The sequence below is a fragment of the Hyaena hyaena genome, unplaced genomic scaffold (genome assembly GCF_003009895.1).
Source record: "Hyaena hyaena isolate Hyena2069 unplaced genomic scaffold, ASM300989v1 scaffold_263, whole genome shotgun sequence".
In the NCBI taxonomy this organism is placed as follows: Eukaryota; Metazoa; Chordata; class Mammalia; order Carnivora; family Hyaenidae; genus Hyaena; species Hyaena hyaena.
The window spans coordinates 469,250-483,631 of record NW_024080897.1 but is presented as its reverse complement, the minus strand read 5'-3'; the positions used below and the strand labels follow the sequence as shown (position 1 = coordinate 483,631).

Sequence of the window (14,382 nt, the reverse complement as noted above, 5' to 3'; positions counted from 1 at the left end):
TCTTAGAGCTGGGTTATCTTATGTCTTTGACCACCATCTTCCCATTTGCCCATCCGCTAGCCCCTGGGAACCACCATTCTACTCTCTGTTTCTATCAGTTCAGCTTTTTTAGATTGAACATATATAATCTCATACAGTATTTGTTTTTCTTGACTTACTTCACATAGCATAATGACCTTAAGGTCCATCCACGTTATCACATGACAGGATTTCTTCCTTTCTCACAGCTGAATGATATTCCATTTCATAAATATACACCACATCACCTTTATCCATTCATTTGTTTTTTTGTTTGTTTGTTTGTTTTTTGTTTTTTTTTTTTTGCCTGGGTGGCTTAGTCAGTTAAGCATCCAACTTTCGCTTAGGTCATGATCTCGCGGTTCGTGGGTTCGAGCCCCATGTCGGGCTCTGTGCTGACAACCAGCTCAGAGCCTGGAGCCTGTTTCAGAGTTTGTGACTCCCTCTCTCTCTGACCCTCCCCTGCTCATGCTGTTTCTCTCTCTCTCTCTCCTAGAAATAAATAAAAAAAAAAAACATTAAAAAAATATCCATTCATTTGTTGACGGGCACTTCGATTGTTTCCTTATCTTGGCTCTTATGAATAGTGATTTCAGCATTTTAAAATATCTTCTAACTTCTAGCTATGTGGGACACTGGGTAGTCATTTAGCCAACCTGTGTCCTGGTTTCCTCATGTGTCTAATTAGGACAAGTATAGTACCTAGGTTTTTAAAGAATAGTTTCTTTTTAGAATAAAATGAATTAATATATGGGAAAGGCTTAGGACAGTTCCTAGGTATTGTTATTATTGGTGTTGCTTTTGTTACTATTTTTTAGTAAGTGCTATTATTTTCTCCTTGAGGAGAGGGATATATCATGATTGATTATATGTCTTCGCAATATATATCATAGTATAAGTATATGAACTGAATTTAAGTTGCTGGCTAGACTTTGCAAGTCTTATATAATATTTTTATATGATATTTTAAATTCCGATAGAAACCTTCATCTCTATTTTGTAGACAGTGCAAATCTATACATTTATGCTCAATTGATCCTTAAAGAATATCTTTTAAGAATAAGTGCTTCTGCAAAACAGAGCTTGAAGTACCATTTGAAGGGCTGAGTGACTTAATCAAAGAGTACTTTCCTTTCTGCCAGTGGCCTTCCATCTAAAAGGTATCTTTTTTTAAATAGTGTATTTATTTTTGAGACAGAGAGAGACAGTGCACGAGCAGGGTAGGGGCAGAGAGAGAGAGAGAGATAAAGAGAGGGAGACACAGAATCTGAAACAGGCTCCAGGTTCTGAGCTGCCAGCACAGAACCCGATGCGGGGCTTGAACCCATGAAAGGCGAGATCATGACCAGAGCCAAAATCTGATGCTTAACCAACTGAGCCACCCAGGCGCCCCAAAAAGGTATTTTTTATATGTTGGGTATCAACAGGAGGCACTTTTTATCTCCTACTTTTTTCTCTTGGGAACATGGCCTCTCAGATGTTAAGTTGAACAGTGCATGGTTTCCTAAATCCAAGGTAAAAATTAATTGCAAAGTGTTACAAGTAGTTTGTTGGAAATAAGGATCGAATGAGTAAAATTTGTGAATGACTGTAAGTTGGAACAAATTCCTCATTAGCTCTATGATGGCCTCCTTGCATTCTCGTATGCTCATTTGAGTTGCAGGGACAGGATGGGGTTGCATGGAATGCATAGGAAATTGTTGGTACCACTTGACGTGAACATCATGTGCCCTGCATGACAGTGCAGGAAGAAGGCTGAGAAAGCTGATAGAGAACGGCCAGGTTAGCGCCAGCAGTCAGGCCACTGACTGTGCATGTGACTCAAAACACAAAAGAAAATGATTATAGTTGTTCCAGGGCTGCTAAGATTGGCAAATAAAGAAAACATGCCTCAAATCATAGCTTTCCAGTAGCAGCAAATGGAAGGAAAATACAACTTCTGGGGCAGCACGGACTGACACATCCAGCCAAACTGCCGAGGAGCAGGAAACGTGGCCAGGAGTCACGTGCCAACCTTGGTCTGTTTTGAGATGAAAGTTGGCGAATACTTAGAGCTGGGCGGTTGTGAGTGGAATTATACAGCGCACGCGACAATGTCAGGGTGGTTTTTGGAGTCTTCATTCTGATTTCAGATGTTTTGCAATACAAGTAGGCAGGGTGGATTTAAATCAGAAGTTTAGTTGTGAATAGCATTACCCAGGACTTTTTCAGCCGGGTGAGTGTTTTGAAAAATTAGAAGGTGTCATATATATTTCCACGCAGATTGGTCTTGTGAATTCATGTACAGGGTGGCCATATAATTTATCATTCAAACCATGGAAACCCTGGAGGATACCAGGCATGCTCTTAATTATTCTATCGAGGCAACAAAACCGTCTTGGGCAATTTTTTCTTTATTTATACCTTGTGACTGGAGAAGGGTATTTCTTCATTCAATGTACTGTAGTTCCTCTGTGATTTCTTTTTCCTTTTCTCTTCTCTTCTTTCTCTCTCTCTCTCTCTCTTTTTTTTTTAACCAGTTCTCTTTCCACTGCACCCCTTTGCCTTTCTCCTCACTCGTGTGGTGCTTGCTGGAAGCCTTTTTCACAACACTTATCATAGTGATTGTACAGTTAGCTGGGATGAGTTTATTTGGTGTTCCCACCCTTACACTAAAACCTGGTCTTTGGGGGAACAGGGCACATGTATTCTGTCTTATTTACTTATTTACCTTTATTGTTGTAAAAAATATACAACATAAAGTTTACCATCTTAATTTTTAAGCGTAGAGTGCAGTAGTGTTAACTATATGTGCATTGTTGAGCAACAGACTTTTAAACCTTCTCATATTGCAAGACTTGAACTCTGTATTCATTGAATAAAAGCTCTCCTTTGCCCATCCCCCAGCCCCAGGCAACCAGTATTCTGTTTCCTGTTTGTAAGATCTGGACAGAATTAGATGCCTCATAAAAGTAGAATCATGTGGTATTCGTCTTATTGTGACGGGCTTATTTCTCTTAGCGTACTGTCCTCAAGGTTCATCCATGTTACAGCCTATGACAAGATTTCCTTCTTTTTTAAGGCTGACTAGTATTCTGCTCTAGGGATGGAATACATTTTTTTAACCCACCCATCCATTGATGGGCATTGAGGTTGCATTTACTCTTGGCTCTAGTCAATAATGCTGGCAATGAACATGAGAGAGTTAATATCTCTTCCTCGAGATCCTGTTTTCAGTGTTGGGTGGTATTGCTGGGTCATATGGTAATTCCATGTTTAGCTTTTTGAGGAGAAAAACTATACTCTTTTCCCATACTGTTTTCTATGGTGGCTGTACCATTTTCCATTCCCACCAACAGTGTACATGTACAAGGATTCCAGTTTCCCCGCATCATCACCAACATTGTTATTTTACTTTTTTTTTTTTTTTTTGGATAGTGGCCATCCTCCTGGGTGTGAGGTGACAGCTCATTGTGGTTTTGATTTTCATTTCCTGTCGATTAGTGACATTGAGAACCTTTTCATATGCTTGTTGGCCTTTTTCTCTGTGATTTGTTTTTAAGTTTTTCCTTAAGTGTCATCATGTTATATTGTCTGCAGGGAGTCTTTCTTTTGAGAGGACACTCATCGGGAAGTTCAGAGATGGTCAGATAAGTGTAGGAAGCATCATGTGTTTCAAATGACACTAGATTTTTATTCTTTTCTCTTTCTTCATTTTAACCTCTCCACGCAAGCTACACCACCCTCTCCCTGCTCATGAGGCATAAGGAAGGGAAAGATCATAGCACTGTTTTAAGGGAAGAAAGATTTTGGATGTAGGAAAGTCTTTTTTATTTCTTTTCTGGAGAAATCATGTTGCTGGCACATTTCTCATGGCTCATGTTCTCTGTCTATGGACACAATACTCAGTGTAAAATAGCCTTTTTTACATTAAAAAAAAAGACTCAAAAACAAAATGCTTACAATCTGCACTTATCTTTGGCTTTGAAAGCCGCCTTAACATGCTCATTCACATGCAATGGTCTGAACAAACAAAACCCCATAAAATCAGTGCTATGTCACTAACAAGCTTTTAATAAAGCTGTTCCGGTGACATTTCTTTGGCTTAATATAATTGAGGACATTTAATTTTTCACGTGCAGGGACTCAGTATGTACTAATTCACACTGTGTGATTCAGGACCAGAGATGAATTGAAAGACAGTTATGGCATCATCCTACCAGACTCAGGTCCTGTGGGTGAGCTCCTGGGCTGGCTCTATAAATTAGCAAGAGGTTGATAAGAGCTCAAATGATTTACATCAAACCCTTTAAGATTTGGGTAGACTAGGTGTGGGACAAAGTAAAAGAAAAAGGGGAGAGACTAGGCATACTGAGAAGACCCGGGTAGCTTCTCCGATCAGTAAAATAAGGGCAGTAACTCGTGTCTACTTCACGGAGGCATGGAAAAGATTAAAGCTCTCTTTTGAGGGAAATGCTTCATGTAAAAGTAAGGTATTTTATATTTCGAAAGAGAAACAGGGTTTTGTAGACAAACTTTTCTCTGATTTGACATTCACCTAGTGTTCGTTAGGAGATGTCGAAAAAGTACCTTTTTTGAAATCTGTAATCAATAAGCCCAGTTCTCTCAGGAAGGTGGGCAGTGGCGTGTGGTGGGATCCAGCAATAAAAGGAGCTTCGGCTCCATGAAGAAGAAAGGCACAAGGGTGTCCTGCCCGTGGTCTTTATTTATTTATTTATTTATTTATTTATTTATTGAGAGAGAACCAGTGGGGGAGGGGCAGAGAGAGAAGAGGGACAGAGGATCTAAGGTGGGCTCTGTGCTGACAGCAGCGAGCCGACGCAGGGCTTGAACTCCTGAATCGTGAGATCCTGACCTGAACTAAGTCAGCTGCCTAACCCACTGAGCCACCCAGGAGCCCTGGTCTTCACTTTAACTGTGAGAATGATTGCCAGGACTTTGATTTGGCTGGATCTTCAATGTCATAGACCTTGCAAGATCTTGTAACAGTCAGTGTAGTCAACAAGGCAGCCAAACTGTTTGAACTCATTGTTAGATGGTTTTGGTTTATGTTTACGGTCCACTTGACCCCCTAAACAGATCAATACATGGTGGACAAGGCTAATGTATGCGAGGAGGCCCTGGGAATTGGGCTAGGCACTGTGGATGGCTTGCTGTCTGTGAATAGGCTGTGTACGCCAAACTGTTGGGGGAAAACAGATTTGATACACATGTTGCTGCCCTAGGCATCATGCTTTGGTTCATAGTAGCCTCAAGTTCAAACCTACATGAGAACCCAGAATCAAAAGTTTATTTAACTTGGATTTTAATTTTGAAAAAATGTAAAACCGAATGCAACTCAATGGTACCACATCTCAGAACGAAATTTTAATACGTGCCCTCTGAGCAAGTAAACATCTATGGACTCCTGTTCACACATCTGCTGCCGATTCTCAGAACACCTTTGGATAACTTTCTTGCACTTACAATAAAAAACCTAAGTTATCCTTACATACTGCCATTTTTCTCCCATTTATTACAGATCTTGGTTCATACGGCCTCACCTTTGTGACTAGGCAAGTTAATTAAGCTCACTGTGCTTCATTTTACTCAGTATAAAATGGGCAGTATTATTCCTACATCACAGAGATCCTATAAAGATCTTAGCATGGATCCTTGCTAAAAGCTGCCTTCAAGTACTCGTAAGTGCCACCAGCAGGGCTGCTGCTGTAGGGATGAATCCCTGTAGCGTTTGGGCTTTACCAGGTGGTAAAGGACCATGACTTTGGCCGTTCAGCCTAATAGGGCTGCTATTTGGCTTTTCAACCATTTCCCACTGCCCGACAGCTCACTTACTAGTCCCCAGACATGCTGAAGTACCCAAAGATCATTGCTGGGCAGAGATCTTTGCCTTTGATTGTTCTCTGCCTGGAACTCTGCCCCCCTACCTCTCGCCTCCCCCCCCATCATGGGATCGCAGCCAGCTTGCGTGTCACCTGCAGAGCCTCTCCTGGACCACTAGTCTAAAGGAGAGCCTCCTCCTAGTCACTATCGTTTCCTGGTCTAATTCCTTCACGGCACCTCTCACTTTCTGACGCCATCTTGTTTATGATTTATTTGTGTGTTGTCTGTCTCTCCCCTACTAAGATGCAAGTTGTGTGGGAGCAGGAATCTTGGTGCCTTGCTCTGGAACCCAGAACTGTGTCGGTCACACAGTGCATTGCTCATTACTATCTTTTGAAAGAATGGATGACTATGATTGCCTAAGTCATATTTTCCCTTTATTTAAAACACCCACAGATGCTTTTTCTTATTGAAGAGCAGATGGCTGTATCCAAGGTAAATATTCTTAAAAAAATTTTTTTAATGTTTTTTAATTTATTTTGGGGAGACAGAAAGAGACAGAGCATGAGCAGGGGAGGGGCAGAGAGAGAGGGAAACAGAATCTGAAGCAGGCTCCATTTTCTTGCTCTACTTTATGTTTCTAGGTATGCAAGTGGACAAACTCCTTAAGGAAGCTGTAAAGGCAGGCATATAATTCCTCCTGGCTTCACCGTGTGCCTCGTTTATGAGCCAACAAAATATGTTTGGCTACGTGTTTACATAAACAAACAAATGTGTCTATGGAATGGAAATGCATCTACGCTAACTGAATTGTGAATGTCTGAATAGATAAACACGTGGGTGCATCTTTCTGACTCTCGTGCTGGAAACAACCCTCCATGGCTGATTGTTAATATTTTACAAGTCGGTATCTTAAAAGTCAATGCCATCTTTCATATCCATGAGTGTATTTTGACTATACCTCAGTCTATTTGTCCAAAGAGAAAATTGAAACAAATATTGTTGTTACCCGATAAAAGTTTCTGTGGCTTTATTATTTTTTTCCCCAAACCATTAGATATTTTTCCTTTCCATGAAATTGGAATCAGTTTATTTTCAGTTTGTTACATTCTGGTTTGGTAGATGGAATTATCCTAAAATTCCTTAATTCTCTGTAGAAATCGCTTTTCTCATTAGAAGCCAAAATAGTAATAATGTGAACTAAATTAAAATACTGCTAACAGTTAAACATTGTAGTGTTGATAACTTTATTTATATGGTTTCCTTTATTTAAAAGAACATTCTTGAAATAAGTGAGGTATTCATAGTAATCATGGTTAACTGTAATAAAGAATGAATGCTTTCCAACGGGTGGTTTTGACAACCATAATCAGCACCTAGAGTAGGTTTAGCACAGAGTAGGATAAATATTTGTGCTAAGAGGGCACATATTTGTTAAGTGAATCCTCACCATGTTACACAGTAGTTAGCATTCCTGATAGCATGGGAACTTTTAGCAATGGAAAAAATCAATGGAATTTGCTGAATTTGGAAATGGTTAGTCCTTTCACATATTATCTTACTTGCCTCACCTCCGTGATAAAATACTGACATCAGTTCTCAAGCCACTAAATTTTATCTTAGAGAAGAAACCAGTACAAAAGAAGAGAGATAATAGTATCTTCCATACACATTTGGAAAGCTCTTCAAAGTTCTAAAGTTCTAAAAGTTGATGATTTCAAATGCCAAGCATACTTAGGTGAGTGGTACTGATTCCATCGATGGTTCCTTTTCTTTCGTTTAATATTGCAGTTTCTAAAAAGGTCTGAAGCAAAAAGAAATCGAAAAACTCTGAAATTTAGACTGTGACAATAATGAAGAAAATGCAGAAAGGGCACTGGTAGATTTTTAAAAACTATTTTAATACAAGATTAATAGTAATTTTCTATCCAAATCAGAAATGAAAAATCTTAACCCAAGTAATATTCATTTGACAGTCACATAAAATTTTAGGTTTGATTGGTGCACACATTTGTCCTGCATATATTATGCATATGCACACAGAGACCTCACTGTCATGCACCTTCAGATGTCTTCTCGTGAAAGTACCTCATTACAAGGCAATGTCAAAGATTGTAGGAACTATTCAACTTTGAATGAGGTTCAAATGGCCCCAGGCTAGGCTGAGTCCCATGCCTAGCAAACCGTGATGTAGCAAGGCTCCAGAATGCATACAAATCAATACTCTACTTGTATAACTTGGCCTGAAACTAAACACTGGCTAATGTCTCCACCTAGGAGAAACACGTCGCAAACATATGGGTTATGGTCTCCTTTACTCTTCTCTTGGCAAAGCTAGACTGCGCTCCACCCCCACCCTCTTTTAAGTTAAAAGTCAGGTCTATTAGTGACTGTAAGTAATTAAGAATGAGTTTGTATTTCTGCAAGTTTTGGGTAAGTCAAAAAGTGTTACATTTGCTAACACTGCCGCCTTTAATCAGACCACCTGATAATTAGCCTTGCAAAGAGAAGCAATAAAAGAATCACAACTCAGGAATTTGCCAAGTTTTTATTCCTCCTTGGGGACTTTAGTTGGTGTTCAGTGTGTAGCCAAAACATGTGTGTAATGGCTAAAGAATTAAAGTAGGCTAATGTCTACAGCAGGGAATATAAATTAAATATCAGGGTTCTGTGTCCAATAATATTTTCAATGTGTTTGATTTATAGAATGGTACTTTTATAATTACTACTTCATAGCGTTTTTCAATGTAGACAAAGTAGTATTTTCTGCCCCTTACAAGGAAAGCGGGTAATAGCGGTCACTTATCGGGATAGATCACCGTAAGGGAGTCCAGTTGCCAGTGCTGACACTGTTCTATGACGGCTGTAATCAAAGTACTGACTTGACCTCCATGAAAGTGACAGAAGACTGTCATGGCTGTCCTTCAATACAGAACCCTATGCGGAGCTCTACTTGGTGAATTTACAATTCATTCTTCTCTGCTAAAGACTTTAGCCTCTGTTTAGCTTTTGTTATAACATATACAAAGTATAATATACACCAATTACAGACGTGTATTTCTGTTAGAAAAATACATATTATAACTAAAGAACATGTAAATAGAGGCACTTCAATAAGCTAAGTGTTTGCGGTTATGAGCATCACCCAACAATTTCTAGTGTCTGATTTCAGTGAGCCCATCCCTCCCTACTCATAACAGAGGTTGTGATGTGATTACAGAATTTAGGAGACATCAGAGCAAATGAGGGCAGATTGGGAGAGCATTCTTTCATCCCCTATCACTGCATTGAGATGAGAGAAAGTAATTTGGGCGGAGGGTGGGGGAGGGCGAGCAGGAATGTCAAAATACTTACTGAAATGGGATAGCCAGATTAAACCAATTCCCTTAGGACAGAAAAAGTCTCATGTTAAATTAGTCTGAAAAATCATACAACATACTCGGATGGTGATAGGAACTAGGAAGTGCAATTTGAGGAATATTTCGACCACATCCATGCAAGTGACTGATGTTGTGGCATCATTAACTGACAGTCATTTCAGCTCTCTGCCTGGCTCTTATGGATTACTATAGCTCACCAATATGGGTAATATCGATATGAAGGTGTTGAAACAAAGGGAGCAGGCGTTTATATATTATCTGTGTGTTTCGTGTGTACAGAAGATGGGTTCACATTCATTAATATAATGTGTGTTCATACACATGCACAAAACCTTTCGGGGGTGAAAGCACAGAGCAAACAAGGCATTCTGATCTATTTCATAGAAGACAATGCAGAAATATTTAAAAAAGGAAAGACTTGGAGTTTAAAGCCATAAAAACAAGTTATTACTCATATAGTCTGGAAAATCAAGACTGATTTAATTTGTATTGCACCTTAATTATTGGAGAAAGACAAGAACTGATTTCTGAACATATGATGGAATGAGCAACATAAATGATTGGTCCTTCATAGCGATGTTTTCTGTGCAACTGGTGATAGGAAGCTGAAGGTTGGCAGTGAAATGGATGGTTTTCTAGAAGTGCGCAATGCTGAATTAGAGTAAGTGTTAATTTCATAAAGGTTTAAATGAAAAGATGCCACAAAGTCTCTCAGAATCCTACTTTTCATATTTCAGTAGGCATAAAATAGCAATAGATGCTTCTAAATGCTTTTCAGTTTTGCAAAAGTGCTCAAATATACTTAATACTACTGTGCCGCATGTGTTCTACTTAAATGTGACGACTAAATCAATAACTAATTATAATTTTGATGAGAGCGAAGATCGAAAGATACCATTTACGTGCCATTTCTGTCAATGGGTTAAATAAAATGTGACCGGCATACTACGGTGTCTTGAAGCATTACTTTTCCCAACCCCAGATCATCATACAAACCAAGAAACACATGGATAGCCAACTGTATTAATAAAGCCCCAGTTTGGTTTATTTCACTTCTCTCTAACATGGGGAACATAGGGCCTGGCTTTGGTACACTTGGTGGGTCAGTTAGGCTTGTGGCTCTAAAGTGGCCTCTTGAGTTAGGTCACATATCCAAGCGCCAAGCGGAATCCTAGGCTGAAGGCGTACGCGAGAGCAACGATTTTGCGTGTATCCCACATTCTTTACGGATACGGTTTTCATCACCGGTACAGTCCTGAACCCCATGGCTCTCCCCATGAGCTCGGTACCGTTGGGAGCACCCAGAACAAAGCACGCTCATGCAAAAAGGGTGTGCCCTGGCAAACTTTTAATAAACGGACAGTTAGATACGTAAAAAGTTCTCTTTCTTGATTCTCGGTGCTCACAGACCGCTGAGGAATCCCTTCTCTGAGCAGCACAGAACAAGAAGAGCTGGTTGACAAAACATTTTCGTTACAAAGGTGTGTCAACCCTGAGCTTGGAATTAAGAAGTTAAAATCTGTGATTTATATATATAGAGATATAAAAATAGATGATCATACTAAGACTAAAAAAGTGAAAGAAATCTCCATGTCAATACTATATATATATTTTTTTGTCTTGACTTTTTTTGTTGTTGTGAGTTATTTTGTAAGAGAATGCCCTTGTGATGCAGAAACCAATTGCCACAAAGCAAAGACTTAAAAATGAACACTCACTCACAATTGGATCTAATTGCTTGTAAGTTCATGAAAAGAACTCTTATTTGAGGAGCGTAATGAGCACAGGGGCAGAAACATCGAATTAATGTCAAACCTGTGGCTAAAGCAAAGCTGTTTGTATCACTGAAGATTATTTTCAGTTGAGACGGTTGGGGAGGATGAATCGGTGGGAGCATCCACTAGTCACTGGAGATGAAGACAAAAATCTGTGCCAATTGGATACAGTGGACAGACGTTAAGAGAATTAAGGAAAATGGTGCCATCGCTGAAATTGAAATTGGGCAAGGTGAGAGAGAGGTGCTGGGTCGTGGCAATTTTGCTCTCATATTAAAGATGGAATTCTAAATTTAGTATCAGTACCCCCAAATCAGTTTGGTATTCTGTGGACAGAGTGCAAGATGGTAACTCCAAGACAACACTGTATTTTCACCACATTAAAGAAAAAGTCAAACTTTCTCTCCCAAAGCATTTTTGCAAACCCGATTTATCACAGAGAAGCTTACACTGGGAGTCGGCTGGCAACGCCGACCTCACAATGTTAAAGCTCTTTTATTTTTCTCTCTTGTTTGCTCCTTTGTTGAAAATGCAGTTGTCTTGGGATTTGGCCTGATTTTGCAAGGAAAATTATTTTCTTCCTGCCTTTTTTTTTTAACGGGAGAAAAAAAGCTCACAACGTGAGATTCCTTTACTTCTGCAGCATAAAAGCAAATGAAGGTAAGAAAATCTCCTGGTACGAAAGATCTGAGTAAGAATTCTCTAGAATAAACAAGGTCCCCACAGATAGCTGAAGGAAAGAGGAAGCAGTCCAGTCTGGCACCCGGTACTCTTTGGGCAAACAGAAAGGGAGGCAGAGCAGGACTGCAGTCTTGCTCTCTTCTCCTAGAAAACGGTTAAGTTTTGTGGCATGGTCCATTGTCCAAGAGTGTAAGAAAAGAAGGGAGTTGGCCGTTCAGATAGCTAAAATGCAGTTTCATTTGACCAAAAACCCAGGATTATCTGCACAGTCTCTGCAGTGCCAGGAGCATGCAGACGAGAGACCCTGAGAGCAGGGAGTGGCCGAGCCGGGCTGCGGAAGAGTCTACTTCTCTCCGGTCGGGGTCCACGGCGGGGGCCTCTGTGGTGACAAACTCAAACTCCGTGGGACACACGTCATCCATGCACCCGCTGCCGCTCCCCGAGCCGCTGGATTCGTCGCCTGGTGTGGGCAGATTGAAAAAGAAAGTTAGACCACGCTTGGTAGGCGTAGGGGCACACGCTAGATTTGGGCCAGGGGGCGGAAGGGGGACCCCCTCCCCCCACCTCCAAGGGGTTTGTTTGTAGCAGGTAAGTTTGTGATTGGCAGGGAGACTGCATGGAAATAGATGTACGAGACATGGTGTTGACTGATATCCAGTTACCCAACTTAAGAAATGTATGAATCCTAGACCCGAGAAGAGGCCACATCTACCATGCTGGCATTCGAAAGGTATTTCTTATTCTGGCTGATGTTTAAATTGCTTTAAGAAATCCCAGGCTTTGCTTTTTTTGGACCTCAGCGCCATTGTTCTCAGCAGATATCATGCTCTTATAAAGGGTTGTGAAATGAAGTTTTAAAGTAACACGTTGGAGAGGAAAACAAACACAGCTAAGTAGGCAATCTGAGGAACAGCAGCATGTGGTTGTGAAAGGCACATGTTCTTACGACTTTTGGCTACTGGATTCCACCTTCATTCTCCCCTAAGAGCAAGGATGAACTCCATGTCAGCCAATCTCTCCCCCTGAACCAGGGGCTGACATCTACAGCTGGCTGCTTGTAGGTGTGTGGCCCATAACCCAAGGATGGTTTTTATATTTTCAAGTGTTTGAAAAAACTCAAATGAGGAATGATATGTTGTGACATGTAAATAGGGTGTGTGTGAACTCTAAATCTCAGTGTCCATGTATGAGGTGATATTGGAACATAGCCACCCTAGGGGCGCCTGGGTGGCTCAGTTGGTTAAGTGTCCAACTTTAGCTCAGGTCATGATCTCACGGTTCGTGGTTTCGAGCCCCGCTGTCGTGCTGACAGCTAGCTCAGAGCCTGGAGCCTGTTTCAGATTCTGTGTCTCCCTCTCTCTCTGACACTCCCCTGCTCACGCTCTCTCTCTCTCTCTCTCTCTCTCAGAAATAAATAAAATATTTAAAAAAAAGGAACATAGCCACCCCCGTTCACTTATGCACTAATTCTACATTCACGTATGGCCCTCAAAGCTGAACGTATTTCACAACTGGCTCTTTCCAGAAAAGGTTTGCCATTTCCTGCTTGAAACTAACACTCGAGTGCCCACTGCATATGTCATCTTAGCGTGACATCTTCCCCACCTGTGCAACATGCCTTCTGGGCCTGCTCTATTCCCACTTCTCACCGGTTGGTTCCTTCTTGTTTCACAAACCCTGTGTCTCAGAACTGGGTCCCAGTCCAGTCTCCATTAATTACTAGCTGTGTGAAAGTACTTATCACCATTTGCAATTGTATCACTATCTTGCTTTCTTTCTTGTGCCCTCTATGAGAATGCACACTTTTTGAGGGTACAGACTGTGTGTGTTGTACAGGGTTCACTTCTGTCTCCCCGTTGCCTTTAATGGCCCCTGGCAGACAGCAGGTGCACAAGACATACTTGTTGAATAATTAAATGTGCCTTGGGAAGTATCTTCAGTTTCTATGGTCCTCAGCTCAACAGATACAGACAGTAACATTTATGTCACAGAATTTGTGTGAAGACACCCTGATAAAATGTGGGAGGGCACCAAACCCAGTGCTTGCAAAGATGCCTACAGCGAGGAGGACCTAGGTTTTAACCTGCCATTTTTTATTGAAGTGAACTAGGGCAAGCCAATTAGCTTCTCATTCCTCACCTGGAAAAAGGAGCATATTCATTATCTATTTCACAGAATCATTAGGGGGTATACGTGAGCTAATGTTCCTGGGAGGACTCAAGACACTGGAAACCTGGTAATGACATTGACTCTTTCCCCAGCTTGCTCAAAGATTCATTCAATAGACCTAAATTCCTCCCTGTTGGCCTGGAACAGGAAGGGATTGAGCTGCTCCTGCAATACTGGCACCATGTTGGCTGCAAGATGCTACATTGAGTAAAATCAAAGTGATGCAGGCACCATTCTAATGTCCCCCTGGATAAGCACGGCACAACTCAGCACAAGTTTTGTTTTGTTTTTTAAATGGGACATCTAAATACCAGGTAAGGTCACTTGACTACACTATACCAGGTTCTTAATATTTTCTAGGATTTATCTTGTGGCCTTTACGAGGGGGGAAAATGCCCATTAATTAAATTCAGAGATATCAGAACTGCTAAGGGAATTGCTCTTAACACTGGTATTATGAACAAGAAGTAGTATAACCTTTACAAAGATATTATTAAAGTGATTTAGAATATTAAAACGTGACAAGCAAATAATGA

At 40.7% G+C, this 14,382-nt stretch overlaps 1 protein-coding gene across 1 annotated transcript in view; it reads right to left on the bottom strand.

The window, feature by feature from the left end:
* Window positions 1-7,721: 7,721 nt before the first annotated feature.
* The window catches only part of GPC6 (glypican 6), a gene marked incomplete at its 5' end in the record, with an annotated part of 354,513 nt that continues 347,852 nt past the window's right edge, over window positions 7,722-14,382 (bottom strand). The window contains one exon of the mRNA XM_039245705.1: window positions 7,722-12,137. Coding sequence (XP_039101636.1) covers window positions 11,935-12,137 — 203 coding nt within the window. The remainder of the gene's footprint in view (window positions 12,138-14,382) is intronic.